This window comes from Dendronephthya gigantea, unplaced genomic scaffold, assembly GCF_004324835.1.
Source record: "Dendronephthya gigantea isolate DGI-Jeju-01 unplaced genomic scaffold, DenGig_1.0 000194F, whole genome shotgun sequence".
NCBI classification, from domain to species: domain Eukaryota; kingdom Metazoa; phylum Cnidaria; class Anthozoa; order Malacalcyonacea; family Nephtheidae; genus Dendronephthya; species Dendronephthya gigantea.
Genome location: NW_021163204.1, coordinates 64801 through 82610, shown reverse-complemented (window position 1 = coordinate 82610; position 17810 = coordinate 64801). Strand labels below are relative to the sequence as shown.

General features: G+C 36.1%; 2 protein-coding genes across 2 annotated transcripts; one reads left to right on the top strand and one right to left on the bottom strand.

Annotated features, from left to right (window-relative positions):
• Window positions 1-1134: 1134 nt before the first annotated feature.
• Window positions 1135-1749, bottom strand: LOC114539008 (P2X purinoceptor 7-like). The gene has a single exon (XM_028559846.1). The coding sequence runs from the start codon at window positions 1747-1749 to the stop codon at window positions 1135-1137; it is 615 nt and encodes a 204-aa protein (XP_028415647.1).
• Window positions 1750-8245: 6496 nt separating this feature from the next.
• On the top strand, window positions 8246-14100 carry LOC114539001. Its single transcript, XM_028559835.1, has 5 exons — window positions 8246-8582; window positions 9086-9318; window positions 9681-9810; window positions 10561-10794; window positions 12721-14100. Exons 1-5 carry the CDS (start codon window positions 8438-8440, stop codon window positions 13017-13019), a joined length of 1041 nt encoding a protein of 346 aa, XP_028415636.1. The 5' UTR covers window positions 8246-8437; the 3' UTR covers window positions 13020-14100.
• The last annotated feature ends 3710 nt before the right edge of the window (window positions 14101-17810 follow it).

The window sequence follows — 17810 nt, the reverse complement described above, 5'->3', positions numbered from 1 at the left end:
ACACCTTTGCATCAAAGAACACCTATCATTCATATCATTCATTAAGTGCAAGGTAAGTTTTCAGTATTGATTGGTACCTGGTACCTGATTATATTAATAAGGTTAATTGCTTAAAGTTTAGGACCTTTTCATAATATGTTTACAGGTTGTACTGCTCAAACTTGCACTTTAATGAAAACAGCAACAGACAACAAGCAAAAACGGCTGAAGGAAAGCTCAGATGGGCAATTGCTTACCCAAAGGCTTTTAAAGGGGAAAAAGCTGTTGCAAAACCCTTAAAGGAAAAGCCCACCTATGGTAAGAACAAGCATTTATTACCCTTCACAAGCATTCATGTCCCCTACTACATACATGCATGTTTACAAACATATTTTTTTGGCAAGTGTTTAACCCAATATTAATCAACAATTCACCCTACTTTATTCTTTTTCTTCAATTTATGCAAGATTTTAGTAATAGTCTTGCAACTTAGTGAGTTAAAAAAATGTTGAACCCTTAGTTAAAAATCTAATTTTACAGGATACATACAGCTGATACTGGACCAAGTTATCCACTTGAGAAATAAGTATCAAACAATGAAAAAAGCAGTGGCTCATGCAAAGGAAATTCTCCCAGCTGAACCAGAATCTCTTGTGTCCAAGTACTTAGCAGGGAAAGAGCGGCCTTTAAAAGATGATGTTGTAGCCCAAAGAAAGTCCAGATTCAGTACACCAGCCCTACCTACAAGTGAACAACAAAGAATAGTGACCAAGCCATGCAACTGCAAAGGAATGTGCGCAACAAGAAAGTGCAACTGTAGGGGAATGGAAGTCCTGTGTGACGACAAATGTAATTGTAAGGAGGAAAAATGTAAAAATCGCGAATGACTGAGGCACACACTTTTTGTTACATGTATTACTTATTTAATTTCTGTTACCGGTATGACTTTCTGTCACTTTCTGTTAAACAATACAATAGATAAATGAGGAAATTTTTTTATATTAAAAAACAGGCTTTTAGCTTTTGAATGATAAATTCTTTGAACCATATGGTGAAAAAATGTGTTGCGCCTAATCTTTGATGAGATTAGACAGGCATTGTTCATAACATTACATATTTACTTATGAGTTTTCAACGTAGTGAAAAAAGATATAATTACCGTTTCGACTTTTTAGCATATTTAAAATGCGTATAAATGCCATCAGACGAAGCAAAGCGTCCCCTAATGCTAGAATACACGCAAGAAGGAAAAGGTCTTCGTTTCCCTTTACCCAAGATCTGGAAAATCCAGCGAGAACATCGGCGATATGCCACTAATCTATACAGTTTGTGCACTCTTTCCAAATCTCCATCACTTAGAGGCCAGTTTTCTTCCAGATATTGACAAACATCTATCTTCAGGACGCTTTCTGATAGCATATTGTCTATAAATTCCGGATGCGCTGTCAAACATTTTTCACCTTGTGCCTCTGCTTTATCCAGAAGCACTTCGTACTCGTCATACTCCAGCGCTTTCTCATGACAACAAAAGCACTCCACAGCTTTAGTTGATAATGCGCAATGCCCACATTTACACCAACTAAGATTTTGAAGGCGCCAGGCATTTGCTCTTTCAAATTCGTGCTCGACATTTTCCTCAGACGACGAAGCACTATCGCTACTTTCGTCGGCGTAACTTTCGTCGCTATTATCGCCAGTTAATGAAGCCGGTTCTGGCTCAAATTGGTAGGGCAACACCTCTCCTCGCTGGTTTTCGTGAATATACTCCATCACTAACGTAAAAGACTACAACTACCTTGTAAAACCACAACAAACATGAATAAACACTGTAAAAATATAGTGTTGTGTTATTGCAACCCATCAAATGACGTCACATCCGCCACTTTGAGAGCGGGATAATTTTTTGAAAAATCGATTCAAAATGGCCGACGAGTTTCACATTTCCGATTAATTTAGGTTCACATTACTCATAAACGAAAGACTTATTTCACAAATTATTGTCGTATCCTTTATCATATGATGTAAAACCTTTAAAATATACGATAAAAATTTTGACTGCCAATGTCCTTTAATAAAAGTTTTGACTTATTACAGGAAGTGGCTACAAAAAAGCTCCAGGTTCTTTCATTCTCTCGTTACGCAACAAGGAAAACCTAGCTCCATTTAAAGCTCCATTGAAGGACGAAAATGGCAACGCCGTGTATGCCAATCCCAGTTATGGACCAACAATAGGTACTGGCCATGATATTCGCATCGTCAACAACGCTCATTCTAATACCAACTCATACACTAACTTGGGGCATACTTATGAAGTTCCAGCAAACGTCGACAAAAACACCATCCTGGCAGGGAACAATAAATTCTCTCCTTCTGAACTGGAAGTGTTTCATCTTGTATAAACCCGAGCATATAGCGTTACAACACCGTTTTATTATTGATGATACTATGTAATTATTTTGATACAATTTTATTCTCACATGCTTACAATCATCATCAGAAAGCTTCTCTGCTCGGTAGAAGCCTCTTAAAAAGGCCATTAGGATGCTGAGGATTTAGGACAGCAACCCGCCTAGGACAGCTAAAATATACTTGTAATAAACATCAATCGTTTGTAAATCCAGCACAAGATAAAGATTTTATTTAACCTAAAGCCGGAAAGGATTCTACTGAAGAGCCGTATAGGAAATGGTATTTCAATCGAGATTTTGGGTTTACTTATAGGCGGCCCAGTCAATGCGGTTACCGCATTAGTATGCATATAATTATGACTATCTTATTACTATCTCATTAGAACTATCTTATGTATAATGCATGCATTAATACCAACACTTGAAACACAAAAATTATGGAATCAAGTAATGGAGGAACTGGGGAGTGAGAAGAATGGGGAACAGAGGAAAGGAGAAGAGGGGGGTGGAGGAACTTGGGAGTAGGGGAGCAGCAGAAATGGGGAGAGGAAGAAGAGGCTCAAGGCAACCGGCGGAACATAGAAACAGGGAAACGGAGGAACAAGAGAATGGGGAAACCAGAGATTGGGCGTGGGGAGAAAGAAGAACTCCTCTGTGACTCTGTTCTCATGCTCTCTTACTACCTATTCCCCAATTCGCCTGTCCTCCTGTTCCCCAGTTCCTCATAAGTATCGCACAAAAGTAACAAAACTGTAAATTGTACAATTTCTATTATTCATGTGGTTCTGATCACAAATATACATGTGTATAATGTATTATATAAAACATATTAGAAAGCAAAGTGAAAATTATATAAACAGAACAGTTTCTTGAGCAATGTTATTCCCATATGACATATTATCTGTTGCAAATATTCAATAGAAAAATAATTTGCATGATAACTAAATAAACACACCAGCTTATTGTCTCCACATGATTTTAAATGCCACACAACAATACCATTATGCTATTCATATTATTCCCGGATTCCCCGTTCTCCAATTCCTCGATTCCCTGTTTGCCCGATTCCCCGACTCTCTGTTTCCCCGATTCCCTTTTTCCTGGATTCCCCGATTCCCCGTTCCCCATTTTAAAGATAGCTACCATTTAAATGAAGAAAAAATGTCTCGTGATTTTCCGAACTTTCAATAGCCAGTCAGAAATTTGCCGACGATTTTCCGATGATGACGTTTGTCGAGTAATTTGCATCCGGCCTCTGTTTAAAAAAAATTGGATAAAAAAACTTTTTATTCGCAAAATACAAGCATTTATAAGTTGTTTTCAAGTCAATAAATGACAGATAGTAATTTAGTAAATATGTTCAAAGTGTTTTTCAAGAAACTAGAGTATTTTTTGTGTTTCAAGCGTTGGTATTAATGTATATGCATTATTTTTTTTATTTTTTTTGTGAGAGAATTGCCAGCTTTTGGATAATTATATTCATAAGATAGTATGCGGTACCTGAATTGGCCGGGCTGCCTATAGTTTACTGCGTTGTAAGTAGCGATAAAGACGTTTACATAGAAAGCTCTGTTAAATTTATTCATTGGATTTCTTATACAAGCTCCATTGAGAGACGAAAATATTGTCTACGCTTATTGGAAATTTAACCATACATGTAATTTATCCTGACTTACACCCTGTATCTGCCACTATAAGTCACGAAGACTCAGATGGTTCGAACATGTGAACATTAGGTTATTTCCAGTTCACTTCAAAGCCTTAGCACGAATTTCAGCACCTTGTGCTTGTTCCTATTTCTCATCAAGTTCTTGTTCTAACTGGTTAATTTTGACAAAGTGATATTATCTTTGTTAAACTTACCTTAACCAGGCTCGCGCTGTCGACATACTGTATGCTAATGTTACATAAACCGTTTGTAATCAACGCAATATAAATGTAATTATCATAACCTAAAAATGATGCACGCTTGAGGATCGAAACATGTTTATAACTGAGGGTAATTAGGATAGGTTTATTTCCGTTTGCATGCAAAGAAAGAGTTCGCTAGTGGAATATTCACATCCTTCAATATATAAATTAGTTAAGCGTTACTCAGTTTTCATCTCAAAAGAAAATATGCAAATACTTTCGTTGACGAATCATTTCTCGGCAAGCGGAAAACCACTTTATAAAGACGACTTTTACTACAGAAAAATTTCGTGCTAAGCGCCTTTTATTTCGTTCCAGAGCCGTCAACTGTAAAGATTTGGAACAAATTACTCAAAATATAAGAGTGAATTCAAAAAATAATTGCTTGAGAACATGGCTGAAAACGTTGAAAAGGTCCCAACAGGGGCCGCTGAAGATAGTTAATTAAAGAGGGGAGAGATTTTCATATGTTTACGTTTAGCATTGTTACAGTCTGCTACATGACGTGAATTTAAATGAATATATGCCCCCTCCCTTCCTCACCCACAAAACGATTTTCCGGTCAAGATAAATTTTTCAGAGATTACTCAGAGTTGCGCCATTCTGAGTATTCAAGAACTAGAAGTTACTATTGCAAAGAAAGTGCCGCCATGATCAAAAAAGAAAAGAGTGTTACTTGTTTTATTTGTTACTTTATAAGAACACTCTTTTATAGTTTTCATTAAAGCTTCCTATGTTATAAAATTCAACTATGAATGTTTGAAATGGATTTCTTTTTAATTAAGTTCCTCATATCATATTTAGTATATCCTTTACATGGCTAGGTACTATTAATTAATTTAGCTTATAGTTTTGACAAATTATTCGTTAATCCTCTTCTGGACCATGATAATTAGTAGTATAACACCGTGATTAACAAATAAATTACGTTATTTGTACCACCAGGTTCATGGCACTGAAGTAAGTCAGTAGTGCACTAGTTAATACCACATGACCAAAAGGTAACAGTATACTGTAACTGTCTTTTCCTTTATCACTTTATTTCTTCAGCCTAAAGTCGTGTTTTACAAAGCCCCAATTTATCGAAGGAGTTGTTTCATCTTGTATAAACCCAAACATATAACGTTATCTGGAAAATAATTTAAGTATTCTACACAATTTTTTTGAGATGATCTTAGTGTCACATGCTTGCAGTTACACTCATCACCAGAAATCATCTCTAGAGGCTTCTTAAAGCTTCTTAAAAAGTCACTATGGCGCTAAGGATTGAGGACATCTGGATTTACCAGCAATGCATTGAAAACTTTTTTTTGTTAATTTTAAAAGTATAAGAAAAAAGTCTCGTGGAATTCATGACCACAGTAGTGATGAATTAGCGACCTTTATAGTTTCCTAGTCCATGCTGTTCAAAATGAGGCTGCATGAGCTCCTAGGTCAGCATTGTGGAATCTAGTTCATAATTTGATTATATGAGTAGGCTTTTATGTAAATATATTCTTTCAAGAAATTAATAACTATTCCGTTGTTGTTAAAGTACCTATATCACTTGTGGGATCTTTACGGATTTGAATAGTGTTAAAATTAGTTTATAAGTTCTACAACCCTTTTTGATATAATTAAGTAGTTTCGGAAATATTTACATGTATAAACATGACGATTTGCCTAAATTTCCGTCGTGTTCGGAGGCCTGGGACTCAGGAAACGAGTTCTTGTCAAACATAATATAATCAATTCTAAATTTACTTCGATCTTCTAATAACGCGTAAGATATTTTGTAGCAACTCGCCCAGTTGCTAAGCCATACACAACGCACCGTTTCCGCATTTTTTTCTTTAAAAGCGCAAACTATATCGCCAGTGAAACTTGGAGCACTAACATACATTGGGTACACATACAAGTAAAGTAACTGTGACTGTGCATGCCCAAATTTTGTAGTCATCGTTGATCAACAAAGTTGTTCATACAGACTTTAATTAATATATTATCTAATAACCGAATTTTGTTATACAGACCAGCGTTTACAAAATATGCGCCATGAGGCGCAAATTGCCAATCGCCATTTTCAAGTATATACATATTCCTGTCCCGCCATAGATGCAATGCACTGCCCTCAACTTCTTATGCTAAAAGCGTGTATTACATGGTCTAATTGGTCTTAGTCAAGTTTTCTGTTTAGTTAGGTGATTATTGATAGTAAATTTGCATACTCGTGGCATCAAAATTATGAGTAATATGGTTTTCATTATACGGTAATCCTGCGTGTTTATTGTGTCGTCTTTAGTCCCTGCATGCATGCTAATAGCTAATATTCACAGAAGGCGTTAAACGAACGCAATGTCATTACTGAACGAAACAATCGTTAAAATACAGTTTCCATTGACTAACAGCGCTAAATCCGTAGAATAGCAAGCTCTTATTGAACAAACGTCTAATAACGTTCGGCTTAATTTATTCGCACGAAAGTTGCCAGCTTGGAGAACTGAACGCTTGCTTGCTTACGTATGGAACGCGAACGTGGAATTTGCTTGCAGGAGATGTTATAACTCTGACCTGTGGCATGTCATAAATTTTATATTTCACAACTCGGGAAAACGGTATATAGCTTACTCACTAACTTTCTAAGATCGTCGTGCATGTAGCTCTGTGCGAATGCAACCCAGTTTTAAATCATAGTATTTCCTTGAATATATTACGAAAATATTTCTATTCCCGAAAGTACTGAATATTTTGGAATTCTAAGTCTGATCGTGAATCAAATGATATTAGTACGCGGTACATGTATACGTAACGATAACAAATCGATATTTCACAGGTGGCCGGTTAAGGTATAAAACGAGTTTTATATAACTCAATAGAAAGGGATCGCTAGAAAGTGTTATTGGCAATATTGCTCTTTACTACGTTGTCGGGGCCGCAAAAATAACTAATGTTATTCCCTGTGACTCTTGTGCCTTTGCCTAGACACGTTTCATATTTTTAAACACTGCACGATTATGAACAACTTGACATGTGAGCATACAGTAGCGTAGCCAGCCTGTCAATCTGTCCCGCTATGCTAATATTTTGGTGTTCACTGACTGTGAAAACAATAGATTTCTAAAGACATAATTATAATAAATCGAAATTTACATAGTGGGACAAAATCGTCAGGCTGGCTACGCCACTGCATGTACGATACGATAAGTTAGGAAATGTAATGTTCTATAAATTAGGCGTGTACAGGTAGCGAAATAGCTACGTTCGATCCGAAATTGATATTAGCGAATTGAAAGCACAATAAATTCTTCGGAGTTTGCACATTTTACAGTATAAACGATAGGTGCATATGAACGTTTACATATATCACAAATGCTGCCAATCAGGATTTGACTTCATGCATTAGAAATTTACGTAACTGAAATTACGTTCGTTAACACTTTCGGTGAATGTTAACTAATAAAACGCAAACAAGATCAAATTCGTTGTTGTGTTTCTACTGTCTATGGCTTGATTTTATGGTCTTTCGCCGTGCTAGACGTTATGATGCCGTAAAATGCGGAAAAGCTTGAAAAATCTGCGCGGTCTTGTCAAAAAACGCCATAAAGTATTAGAGCATGATATTCCAATTTATTGTGTTTCCGTCTGTAAACATACAATATTACCAATGAAATTTGTATGAGAAATTAAAAGTGAGCTGATGAAAATTAGTACACTGGCTAGAAATTTTATGACTTTTACAGTTCGTAACTTTCGGTTTGTGCATGTTTAACAAAGTGAATGAAGATCAGAATGATTAACCGAAATTTAAGCGTTTTAGAAAAGAAGTAGATACAAACGGCAATTGACTAAAATATATATAGGAAACGGTATAATTTATTTGCCGCCAGAGAAATTTTAATTACTAAAAAAAATCTTAATTGAAAAGAGTGTTTTTAATTTGCTATAGCAACTGTGCTTGGGAAGTTAAATGTCGCCAATATTACAAACGGACTATACTATTGAGTTTCCGTTATACTCCAGACGTAAACTACAATTCAAGGGGTAACGACGTTATATGCAATCCAGTCGATTGTGAAAGCTAAAAAAATTGAATAGAAGGACATTAAATTGTTGATATAATTGTACTCCGAGATATGTTGCTAATGCGGTTGTAAGACAAAATGTTGCGTTTCATTAGGACAAGAAACTTTCCCGGACGATTTCTTGTTCTGTTATTCCTGCCAACTTTTGCAAAATTAGAAGATGAGTACTGTAGGCCAGAAGACGCTACGAATATGGCAGTATCTTTTCGATTATTGCAGAAAGGTAAAATGATATAATAATATATGAAATGAATATTGTGATGTTGCTTCTCTGAGTCATCAATCGGGTAAGCTGAAAATTGGCTTGATCACAGTGGGAATCGAACCCGCGAACTTTGCAATGGTTTGCTAGTCCATGATATAATAATTATATGATTAAAAATATGAGGCGTGTAGAAATATTGGCTATAACTAGTTGATAAATGTATGCGCTAAAGTTATAATTCAAGCATGATGAGTACTGAAATGGACTTCATATAGAATTCATGATTTCTACGACGCATTCATCTTATTAGTCCGCCTGTTTCAGATCCTTATGTTAAAGATATAAAATATATACGTAAATAAAATTATGTCCTTTTGTAAAATGCAAATTTTGGAAATTAACTATATAGGTTTATGTTTCGCACGCATTCGTTTAAAATTTGCCAAGATTTACCTGTCGATGATACTTCTTAGTTCAAAACAATTCAAACTAATCAACGGATATTTCTTCTTTAAATTTAGATGCCTGCTCTGTCCCGAAAACTAGTCGCATATCTGAAGCCACATACAGTTTATCAAGCAGCTGCGCTCAGAAATGTTTGCAGGAACCTTTTTGTGTTGGGTATAACTTTAAGAATATGCTAAAGAAAACGAACTCGAACTGTCAGTTAGCACACGCTCTGAACTACAACATGAGCAATTGTAACATAGACGACGAAGGCTGGGTGTTTTATCATTTGCTTGGGCAAAGGAAGGTAAATAAATTGCTTCTTTCTTTTTATGACCCCATGCAGGCGCAATGCATTAAATTATCGAAGTGATTTATTATAATTATTTGTTAAATTATTCACAAACAGCATGCATTCCCACGTTTTGATTTTCAAAGTGCTGCTTTTAAGCCGATTAATCGAATTTATATTACAGCAGGTGCTGCAAACAATATTCTGATGAATATACCTATTACACCACTGTCTTGAACCTCTAAAGTACCCATAGCTATAATATTTATAGTACACAGCTGTGAATTATAATGCATTAGATTGGAAGTTTACATTTTCGATATCGCAGCTAATGAAAAATTTGATAGTTAGACCATTAAAACCCCAATTTTTCATAGGTGCCTTGTAGTAAAATGAAAAATTGTAAAAATGGAGGAAAAACAGTCATTGATCTTAACGATGGACCTGGATCAGATCCTTACAAGTGTAGATGTGAAGGAAAATACAAAGGAAATCTTTGTGAATATGGTGAGTGAAGTGTTTTAGCGTGATTTTGATTCTTGATCAGAACTAGTGCAATAACTACGAGCCTAATTTATCAACGCGAAAAGTATAAATGCGTGATGGTAGTGGAATGGATTTATCTGCATTCTTGGCCTGATGTATCCGGAGAAAAAGTTCTGTCTTTCTTTTCATTTCTATTCATTTATATTTTCTATTCTTTTTTTCCATATTTTATTTAAACGAGGGCGTCGGAACCAGGGGAGCCCCGTCTAAGACGAAAATGTGTTGACATCCATCACCCCCGCTCACCTTTGGCATAGAAAATATAGGAAGATATTTATACCAACAAGTAACAAATTACTGATAAAACAATAAATAAAAACTTCACTTCACACTAAGTGCTTAAAACATGGAATAAATTAAGTTTATGGACAGGGTACCGAAACAGGAGAAAAGGGGGGAGGTTATCAGGTGCAGCTTTCCGGCCCATTTTTGAACAAGAGCAAGGGGCAAATATGCCCATTCATTTTGCAAAAATCATTCTAAATATTGAACCATGCTCTCAATTTTGAAACCATCGCGCTTCACAACCACATGCGTTAGACACCACTGTTTCGGAATACCTGTTTATGGACTACATTCGTATTTCTGGCTATAATTTTTTAATCCATTTAGCCCCCCCCCCTTTCTGACTTCACGAATAAACTGTGTTCACCGCTCCTGATAAAACTTGAAAATTTTAAATCAAGTCAACTGAATAATAAGTTTCTATAGCTACAGACCTCTTCTCTGAATCCACGATACTGTCTGGAATACTTCACTTATATCAAAATTTGCTACAAACATGGATCGGAAGAAGCTATAATACATTGCTTTGTTGGCGCGCAAGTAGAGATGGATGGGCAGCAGCTACTTTCCACGCAAGATGTGATCACAAGAAACCAACTGTAACATTCATTAAAGTTGGTGTATATATCTTTGGTTTCTACGTTACAGAGTCTTGGGATGGTAAGACTGCTATTAATTTTGACTAGCTATATACTATTGGCAAATCAAAGTCTGAGCCGGCATCATAACCCAGGCATTTCATACAAATGCTAGCGATATGGCTATTATTACACGACTTTTGAATGCTAAAGCGTGCGTGCATCATTTTTAAGTTATGGTACTAACAATTATATGTACAAGGGGGGTCAATACGATTCTGAGTCCAGTCAGCTATAATAATTTATGCTTCGCACTTTCCGGTGGATGTGTGTGGAAATCAAGCGGTATGACGATTTCCCAAATAGTGAATGAGCCACATAATGCGACGCAATGGAGGCTAGAGACGAATAAAAAACGTGGAAATGCCCCTGCTGCGGTTGCCATCAGGCGGGGCCTTCGCCTCATATTCCGACTTTTTTCAAATGTGTGAATCAGCAAGTATTTAAGGTAGGTTTCGCCTGATAATTTTGCTTTCTGACGTCTATAATTTAGCTTTCGAACTTTTCTAGCTAGATATTATCACATTTCCAAGCAGGCAAAGCTAAAAGCGGAAAAAAAATCGGAAATCAGAAAATCGGCATAAATATTGCAAACGTCGTCACTCTGACACCAAATCGTCGCGAGGCCACAATGTTAGCGGCAATTCCACAGCTTTGGATGAGGTTTTCAAGAAAATTTTCGGCATTTCCCACCCGGTTCACACCAAGACGAAGCGAATTTCAAATTTAAAAGCATAAAATTATCCATGTTTGAAACGGAAATTAAATTCATCTTGTTCTCGTCCTCACTACTAAAAAAAATCCTTTTAGTTTCTTTCAGCAATTAAAAAACCATCGTTAAAAGCAATCAAAATACGCAACCACATACCCAGCGTGTTCGCTCTACCCACGCCTAAGCGAAGAACCCTTATATGGGCTGAAGACGTATTACCCATTTTTTAGGTAAAGTCGAATACTGTTAATTACGGTCGGAAGATTGAATATAATTGCCACAGCTGTAAGGACAATAATAATCATTAGACTATTACAATAACAACCGAATGATTGAAGATTGTAAACGTTTTGGTGAAATAATGAAAAGCTATATAATATGCAGTCGTTCTGCCTAAATATTGTGAAGTGGTAAACGTGAAGAAGATCATAAGACCTACAAACACCACTTTACAAGATTGTTGAAACTCTCAGATACACAACAGAAACCTTCTTGAGAGAAACGCTCTTGAATCAACAGTTAATGTTAAAAAGAGAAATAATCTGAACTCCATAAGTTGGATAGTAGATTTTTTAACAAAACAGAAATAAGTACGTGGGAAAATATGATTAGGAATACAGCAATAGATTCTTTGTATTTAAAAATTGCGATTATTCTTTGAATGGGATGGTACAGCATCTTGACCTATTCATCCGGCAGACTATTAATTTTATGCCCGCCGTTACAAACCCGTTGTTTGCGAAAATTTTCCGCTCAGAAGTTAATCATCCAAAATCATGATGAAAAAATTGCAAAACGTGGCCTTCGTGGCTTATTTACTTGCGTCCAATAGGTTGAACAACTTGCGAACAGGCTGCACCTGAATATCAGTCACCCCCTATGATGCTCGCAGTGACGTCATCAGGCCTTATTGGGTTAGTTCGCGAAAGAATGCGTGGAGCGAATACTCTGGAAACAAGGTTGTCCAACACCCAGCTGTCAGAGAAAATATTTAGGGCCGTTAAATGGTTGTTAGTAGATTCATATGAAAAAGAACGCAAATTGTTCTCAAAATCAAAGATGTATGCCCGTAATAGTTAATACTGTTTTGACCTATTGCATGAGGTGGATGCCACTTATTTATTTAATATTATTATATCGTTGGAATTTGCGTACGAAAAAAGCCCTCTAACTATTGTTAAAATCAAACACGCATGCCCGTATTTTTTTTTTATTAATTTTGACCAATTATTACAGGAAGCAGCTACAAACAAGCTCCTGGTTCTTTTATTTTCTCGTTACGCAACAAGGAAAACCTAGCTCCATTTAAAGCTCCATTGAAGAACGAAAATGATGGCGCCGCCATGCATGCCACTTCCACTTATGGACCAACGGTTGGAAATGGTCATGATGTTCACATCGCCAACAACGCTCATTACAATACTGGCTCCTACACATATTTTGGGCATGCTTATAATTATGAATCCAAACACAGCATCCTGGCAGGGACCTACCATTTCACACCTTCTGAGGTGGAAGTGTTTCATCTTGTATAAACGCGAACATAACGTTGTCTGCAAAAGAAAAAAGTATCCCATTTTAATAGTAAGGAATGACATGTAATTTCTTATACCTTCTTTGGTTCTTAGGGCGCTTTCCTTTATACGTTAAAAACTGATTTCGGTGCAGACAATCTAACTCTGCATTCAAGTGTATCGTTATTTACATCCGCCTAGCACAGGAAATGTAGTTTCGATAACCGCTATATTCTTAACGAAAAATTCCATTTCAATTCAAAATTTCACCGGTCTGAGTTTTGTCCGCGTAAAGGAAAGCATCCTCAGTGTCACATGCTTACACTTATTAGAAAGCCACCCTGCGTGGTACAGGCCTCCAGGGTGCTAAGGATTTCGGACACCTAAAATAAACTCGTTGATAAACAGTTAAAATTGTCCCTATCATTTCAATCTACCACAAGAAAAATATATTGACCTAAAGCCGAAAAGGATTCCACTCCATGAGCCGTATGGGAAGTTCCACTTAAATCACCAGCGTACTAGAAGACCTTAGAATCTGTGATGATATACTGCGTTGAAAATAGCGATAATCTCTGTTCATTTTATTCATTGTACCTCGAACATATTTGGCTGAAACACTCTTTAGAATAATGGCTGCTATATAGTAACTATATTAAAAACTTGATTTTTAAAAGCATCACAGTAGCGTCGACCTTGCGACCTTTGCAGTACAAAGTACTTCAAACTGAGGCTGAGCTACAGTAAACAGTGGCCAAAAAATTTTGTTCCAGATATTTTCTTCATTAAACATTGCATATACTGTATATTCAGGGCCGTAGCTAGACCGATTGATTGGGGGGGTGTATATATTCATATATTCATGTTTATATGCCATAGGAACAATGGCATACAAAAGAAGTCATTCGGGCAAAAACGAATTATATGAATATGCACCCCCACCCCAATTAAACTTCTAGCTACGGCCCTGTGTATATTTAGTTGTTTATATAGTATTTAGCATGCATGCAGCAAGCGGAATTTTATGATATCTTACCACGGTCGCGAATCCTATATTTATGCTCGAGCGAAAGCGTATATTTGTTTGTTTTTTTAAGATTTATCCGCAAAATTTTGACTTTTTATTCTAAACGATAAATTGTAGTGAATTTTAGTAAATTAAACGAACGAGGTTTTGATTGTTTATGTTTTTGTCGCCTTTGCTCAGTCTGACTACACAACTATATTTGAACCGAACGCCGCTTTTTGTAAAAAAATAAATACGTTATTTACCGTTTTGGTCGGTCAGGATCGAAAAATATTTCCCGTCGGTCCTAAAAACGTCCCTCGGCCTGCGGCCTCGGCTCGGGAAGTATTTTTCGATCATGCATGCAGGACCTCGCAGCCGGTAAATAACGTATTTATACACATTTTGCCACAAGAGCTGGAACAGCATATTCCAACACCGACCATACTATGTATGTATTTACAGAGCTTAGAATGCATTTTAACTCCCAATGGGAACAAACTTTATGTTTCATGTTTTAGGTTAATTAATATGATATGCTTCGTAAACCTATGAAATATTTTAAGCAACTTCTGTCACATTACAGCCGCTATGCGACTGATTTGAATTTCAAAGGTGTCAGTTTTTTTTACTCATACTGTATTATAGCCCCAGCTAAAAGAAAATAATAGCGATCAAAAAATCACTCTACGAAATTGGTGAATTTCATCTTGTCGAGGAACAGATTTACACGTCTTTTTCAGCTTCCAAAATGCAATGTGCATAAAGTGAAAGGCTTTACGAACCAGATCGGATATGAACATTTGCAGATACCCGCCCGCAACGAGCAAAAACGTGAGCTTTAATGAACCTAATATCAGTAATATCATTCATATGCTAGGAATACACTTAGAGGCGATTCCATACTGGATACCTAAAATAGCGCCAAGTCGAACATGCTTGGCAGTCGTGTTCACATACATGAATATATAAATATTCACACCCACACCGCCCCCCCCCCCCCCCCCCCGACTGAATTATCGTTCTCGTTACGCGCATGGATATACAATTCTTTGTACGGCCCGGATTGCTTCTTTTCTTGGCTATACTGCTTTTGCTGTCAAAATGTATGAAATATTACTCCAAAACCATTATCTCACGCGTTTTATGGGGAGACATTTTCACCATACATACTAGCCTTCTAAAAATGGTCTATTTCGTGCCTTTACTTTTCATAATTACACTACTTCTAGAATAGAATCTTTAATATTTTGAATGTTTTTCATTCCTCCTTCCACTTGCGAAATTAATGAATGGCAGATTCGTTTATTCAAAAAATCACCTCTCTAATTCACTAAACAATTATTCACCTGAAATGAAATGAAAATACTTTAACTCTGCTTCAAACATCTTGAAACCTTTGATTCCATCAGTACTAATTTCAAAGATTGATTTGAATTCATTGTAACAATATTTACACCATCATCAGTATAAGTACTTTGACCGTTTTTCTGTGAAATTTGTAGCATGATTTACCATTTCTTAAATTATTACAAAGAACCTCGTCGGGTTATTTATAAAATCACTCACGCATCAAAATATTTTACCGGAACCACCTTTCAAGCGGAATTTATTATCATTTAGGACAGAATATTTTCTATTTTTTTCAGGATATGGACTAACTGAATCAAGGTATTTTGAAATCCAATCGATTCGATTAGATAAGATGGGGACATAAAAAAAGTTTGGACTGAAACTCCTTTTCATCCTGGCAATAATGGTTGCTCACTGTCCTATTTCATTTATGGTGTTTTATCATCCTGAATTTTCCTGAACTATTTTTTTCAGCATGTCAAAAACGATTATACGCACTTTAAAACGCATCAAAATGTTTTACCCGAACCGTAATGTATCAAGAAAACCCAAGCATGAAGGAAGCCATGCTTTAATCAAGGCTAGGACGTGTTTTACGATTTCGAAAAAAAAAGAATCGGGCCTTTCAAGCGGAATTTATTTTTTTAGAACAGAATGTTTTTTCAAAAAAATTTTCCAAATTTTCATCAGGATAATTTCTAACTGATGCAAGGATTCAAATTGACATAAAAATTTTGGACTGAAACTCCATTTCAACCTGCCAATTTAGTTGTTCCCTGTCCCATTTCCTTTACGGTGTTGTATCATGCTAAATTTTCTAGTGTGGCGAAAAGAATAATTTATTTATTTGACGTTTACTTGCTACATTGAAAAAGGAAAAAACCCACTTGAAACGTGAAAATCAAAGAAGCTTTTGGCCAGCTATTTTTTGACCAGCCCAGATAAAATTCCCACCTTTTTGGTCGACTGCAATCTCTCTCCTGCCGTATTGGGATTGTACTGCATGAATTTTGGGACTGTTATTTTCTCGACGACCTGAATATTATTATAGCAGCATTATATAATTATACATTCCAATACTGCTTTACAACACATTTACTGGTATATCAGTATAATGACATTGAGCTAGCTGGTCAATTGCATGTTTATACTAAGCATTATGCCAGCTATGTTTGCCTCTTGACGAACTTGCAAATTTTCAGGTATTTTCCGAGATACAAAATTTGTTTAATATTATTTATTATACAGTTACCAGGCATATTATAGACTGAAAATCGCTTTCAAATCGCAGCGATGTCAACAGATAATAATTTATATTGTTGGCATTTCTATCAAAAGTACCAAACACGCAATAGTAACTGTTACTTCTCGATGTTTCGACCTTAAAAGCCGATATTTCTTAATATTCTAGGTACTTAACGAAGCAATCGAGCGGCTATCTTTTATTGATTCATTTAAGATGCTCTCAAATCTCAAGTTGCAACTTGATTGCCGAAGTATTGAAACCGGAATACCGACAATTAATACTGCAACGGATACCTGTCTTCTAATTATAACACAGGCGACTGTCATTCGCATTACAGAATTCAATATTGGCTTGAAGTCTTTACATTGAACGCATATAAAAAGATATTCTCATCCCCCAACGATGATGATATTTCTTATTTAATCAGTATGTATTAAATAAAAAAATAACTTTCATGACGGGAAGAAAAATAGCAAAACCAGCGTAAACAGCGGTTAAAAGAGAAATGAAGCCTAATTAGACCGCATCCCTCACAATTCACAGCCTTAAAGGTTTATGCAGTTATAAAAATCTTCCAATGGTTCCCTCACAGCAAAACTTTTGAACTGATCCTTTCATAGGCAAATATTTGATTTTTATGTATCTCTAAAGGCGGAATTTTGACAGCGTAAATAAATTAGCGCAACTATGACTGTTCACAATTCAAAAGAAAATATGAAAACATTTCGCTGTAAGTGCCGGAAATCCAGCTTAAAATGATTATTTCTAAGCTTAGCTTGAGCAACTTACTGCATATGATATACATGATTGGAAAGAAAGATTATAGCTAGGATTGTACTCACTCGAGCCAAGTATTTCAATGATCAGTTTCCTAGTTATCCTCTTAGATTAGCGATCATAAGAATCGCTGTGTTGTGCTGTCTTGTCAACCTCACTGCTGCAACGTTTCAATAAGCAGAAATTTTGCAACCCGGTCAAATTTTGACGCGTATACTATACAGTGGCGTCCTTAATGATTTCTAAAGTATAGGCTTTCAGATTTTTCCAAATTCAATGAAATGGAGAGAGTGTTAACAATTTTCAAATTTACTAAAGCTACAGAGTAAAAACTAAATTCCTCAGAATTGCCCCCTTAATAAAAATTGCTGGCGGCGCCACTGCTATTATATCGTATAAGGTGCTGAACAACGAGTTCCTTAAATGCAGG